The 3684-nt window shown below is 57.3% G+C and overlaps 1 protein-coding gene across 1 annotated transcript in view; it reads left to right on the top strand.

Annotated features, from left to right (window-relative positions):
- The window catches only part of NDUFS5 (NADH:ubiquinone oxidoreductase subunit S5), a 1542-nt gene extending 816 nt beyond the window's left edge, over positions 1-726 (top strand). Inside the window, exon 2 of the mRNA XM_027905493.1 lies at positions 508-726. Coding sequence (XP_027761294.1) covers positions 508-612 — 105 coding nt within the window. The 3' untranslated portion in view covers positions 613-726. The remainder of the gene's footprint in view (positions 1-507) is intronic.
- Positions 727-3684: the final 2958 nt, after the last annotated feature.

Raw genomic sequence — 3684 nt, 5'->3', positions numbered from 1 at the left:
GGCCCTGACAAAAAGAGGTCAATGGGGGGGGGCACCTGAAGCGCTGGGTCGGGCTGGGTCGGGGGTGCTGAGGGGCCTGGGCAAGCTGTGGGGGCTCCAGTCCATGGGGGAGGGGGATTGGGGTGGGGTCTGGACCCCCAGCAGCCCCTTCCCTGAGGGATTTGGTGGTTGTGGCTGCCCCATCCCTAAAAGTGTCCAAGGCCAGGCTGGAGCAGCCTGGGATGGTGGGAGGTGGCAGGGGGTGGGATGGGATGGGTTTTAAGGTCCCTTTCCAACCCAGACCACCCTGAGATTCGGGTCAGCCCCTGGAGGAAATCCTGCCTGGCCAAAAACATCGGGCTGAAAAACCCAAATTATCGTCAGTTATAAATCCTGAAAGCCCCTGGGTTTTTGGGAAGAGGCTCCAAGCCGGCTGGGGAGCTGCAGGGCAGGGTTAATGTGGGTTCCAGGACCTGCCCTGGGGACCCCCCTGCAGGCTGTGACCTCCCCCTCCCGTGTCCCTGCCAGGTCAAGAGGATCCAGACCATCCTGGAGCAGCGGGACAAGCTGATCAAGGAAGGCAAGTACACCCCACCCGACTACCACAAGGGCAAGGACGACTCCAGGCCGTGATTCCCGAGGTCCTGATGTGGAATTCCTGCCTGAAGAAAACCCACAGGACACAGGGGTGGGGAGAGACCCCACGCTGGGCATCGCTGGGGCAGTAAATAATCCCTTTGGAATGTCCCCTTGGCTCTGTCGTGTCTCTTTGGGGGGAGTAAAACCCGGAGTGAGGGGCTCTCCCCGCAGCTGATTTCCCTGAGGGGGATTTGGGACACCCTAAAATGCCAGAGAGGGGCTGGGAATGTTGCCCTTGAGGGGGGGCAAATGCCCCTGGAGCCAGAGGGAGCTGCAGCCTGTGCCTTCTGCAGGAAAGGGATTGCTGCTGGAATAACCTCAAAGAGTTGGAAAACACGCCCAAAAAAAAACCCCATCAACTGTCCAAGCTCGTCCTGCAAAACTGAGCTGTTTCCAGCTGTGTGAGGAGAGCTCCATCACTTCCACAGAGCCCCCCTGGAAGAAGCACTTCCCTGGATTTCACCCCTTTCCCAGCAGGCTGTGGCAGCCACGGCCTCGCAGCGGGGTTTGATCTTCTCCTGGGATTTCTGCAGCTCCTCGTCCAGCTCCTCTCCCTCAGCTCCCTCCAGACCAGCCTTCTCCAGCGCTGCTGGGAGGTTTCTTCCTTCCCCCAGGCCCAGATGGATCTGTTGCTCCAGCCCAGATGGATTCCCTGTGCCCAGGCTGAGTCAGGGAGCTGCGATTCCCCCCTGGCACAGCCCCAAATTCCGGCTCTGGGTTCAAATCCAAGAGCCAGGACTGGCTTCTCCCTGTGCTCAGGGCTCCCTTGACCCACACACTGCCCTCTGTGCTCCCTCTGTTTTAGATAATTCCAGAAATAATGTTCTTTTTTTTTTTTTTTTTACTTCTTATCAGCCTTGATATTTTTCTCCCATTTTCTGCCCTGACCCAAGACCCCCCCCCCATCCTGGTTGGATCCTGGTGTGATTCCTGCCCATCCTGGCATTCCCAGATGGAGACAGGGCTGATAAATCCTCAGGGATTTTGTTTGGCTGCTTTGAATATGAAAACTCCAGTGGGGAGGAGGAAAAATTTGGGTAAGGATGTCAGCACCGGGGTGGATCTTGGCATTCCAGCTGTGGAAGGAGGCAGGAGGGAGCTCCTGGGGTGGGAAACACGGGAGGGATGTGGGAGCAGCGTGAGGAAACAGGGCAGAAACATGGATGGTTTCAGGTGGAAAGGCCCTGGGGGGGCTGAGGAGCTGCCAGAGCTGCCAGAACAAGTAAGTGATGGATAAAGAGGGGAAAATTGTGCTGGGCATGGAAGTGGAACAGTGACAGTTATTTACCCACAGGGAATAGTTGTCCTGGGGGGATTTGGGAGGGGATGGGACTATGTGGATGGGGAGCTGTGGGGACCCACGTGGCACCTCCAGGAAGCACCCGGCAGGGTTGAGCTGTTCCAGGACCACAATTCCCCAGGATCAGCCCCAGGAATGGAAATTTGGGAAGCGAGGCCAGCCAAGAGGTCAAACCTTTGTGATCTCCGTGCCATGTCTGCACCCCCCCAGCTGTTCATTATCATGATGGTTAATTATGCTTTCCTTTCCCAGAGAGACACTGTGGAGGGACCGGGAATGTGCAGGGGGCTTTGGGAAGCAGCAGGATCGCAGGGTCTACCCTCAGGAATGACTCTTCTGGTGGCGGCTTGACTGTGACAGTCCTTACCTTGGTGGCATCACAAACCCCTCCCGAGTTGGAAGTGAAGGCTGGAGGCGCCTGGAGCAGCGCCACAGCACGGGCTGGCGCTCCCGGGAATTGCTGGTTGGGGGGAAAAAAAACACACCCAGCCAATCCTGTGACTGGGAAGGGTTGCTTTTCCAGGGAGAGGAGGAAAAAAAAAAAAAACCACGGGCTCAGCAAAAAGCCTGGCAGCCTGCTGGTGATGAGGGTGACTCATCCCACCGAGCGGTCCAGATGTCTGAGGGAATATCGGGATGTATCTGAGCACTCCTGGCTCCCGAGTGGCTCTTTAGAGCCTCTCAAATCCTAATTGCTCTGGCGATCGGTTGTTATCTCAGCCAAGGGCACGACGATCCATTTGCCGGTAGTTAAAAGCTCTGTCAGGAATTTCGGCCAACAAAGAGGCTAATCAAAGGCTTGATGAAAACGATCAAGTTCGGGGAGAGATAAAACATCCCCCTCCTCCCGGCTCTGGTGGGAGGAGAGCGAGGCCGGGGCTCTGGGCGAGCGGCAGCGATCGAAAAATGGGTCCGATGCTCCCGACCGAGTTCCCCCGGGGGAAAGGGATTTGGAGCATCCTCGGCTTCGGAATGTGGTTCACCACAGAGCCCTGAACAAGATCCATTTCCAGCCCGTAGCGGTTCCAAATTTGCATTTTGCTCTTTGCCTTTTTTGTCGTCTTTTTGGCGCGGGGCTTTGCCACGTCCCCGGCTGGGTGGGAGGCTCTGGGGGCTGGGCTGGGGTGGGAGATCTCCGTGGGGAGCCACTTCTGCCATCGGCACGGCCTGGGCTGGGCAGGAGCTGGTGAGGGCAGAGCTCGTGTTGCTCACTGCCTGCTCTCCCAGCACCATCCTTTCCCCCATCCCCCTTTTCCTATAACCCCCAGCCACCAGGAGTGGGAGTTGGGGTTTTGGGTGAGCCCCCACCTCCTGCAGCACCCTCAGCCCTGGATGTTCCAGGAGCCCAGGCAGCATCTGCAGCTCCTCTGCCTTGGAGAAGGGGAATAAACAACTCTAGGGAGATGAATAATTTATCAAAAGTCGAGGGAAAAGGCAGGTTTTATCCCTGGGCTTGGGCGAAGGTTTTTAATGAGGGAGAGAGGACAAACCTTGGGGGCAGAGCCATGTGCTGACTGATTCTCACCAGGAGACATCCCCCTGCAGCCCCATGGGTGCCCAAGGTCTCGGCACCCTGGGCTGGGTGTCCTACAAATTCCCACATTCCTGCTGTGCAGCACAGGAATGGGGAGATCAATTGATTTAGGGACGACCCCCCCGCCCACCTCCTCCCTTCCACCCGAAATAACAATTCCCTGTCTCCACGTAGGCAAAACAACAACGCACCACCTTAACCCAGATCTGCGGCAGGAATAACCCAGCACCCC

The sequence above is a fragment of the Empidonax traillii genome, unplaced genomic scaffold (genome assembly GCF_003031625.1).
Source record: "Empidonax traillii isolate 1590-97213 ecotype Southwest subspecies unplaced genomic scaffold, ASM303162v1 scaffold1160:size199357, whole genome shotgun sequence".
NCBI lineage: Eukaryota > Metazoa > Chordata > Aves > Passeriformes > Tyrannidae > Empidonax > Empidonax traillii.
Note: the sequence above shows the minus strand (reverse complement) of the source record. Positions and strands in the feature narration are given on the sequence as shown.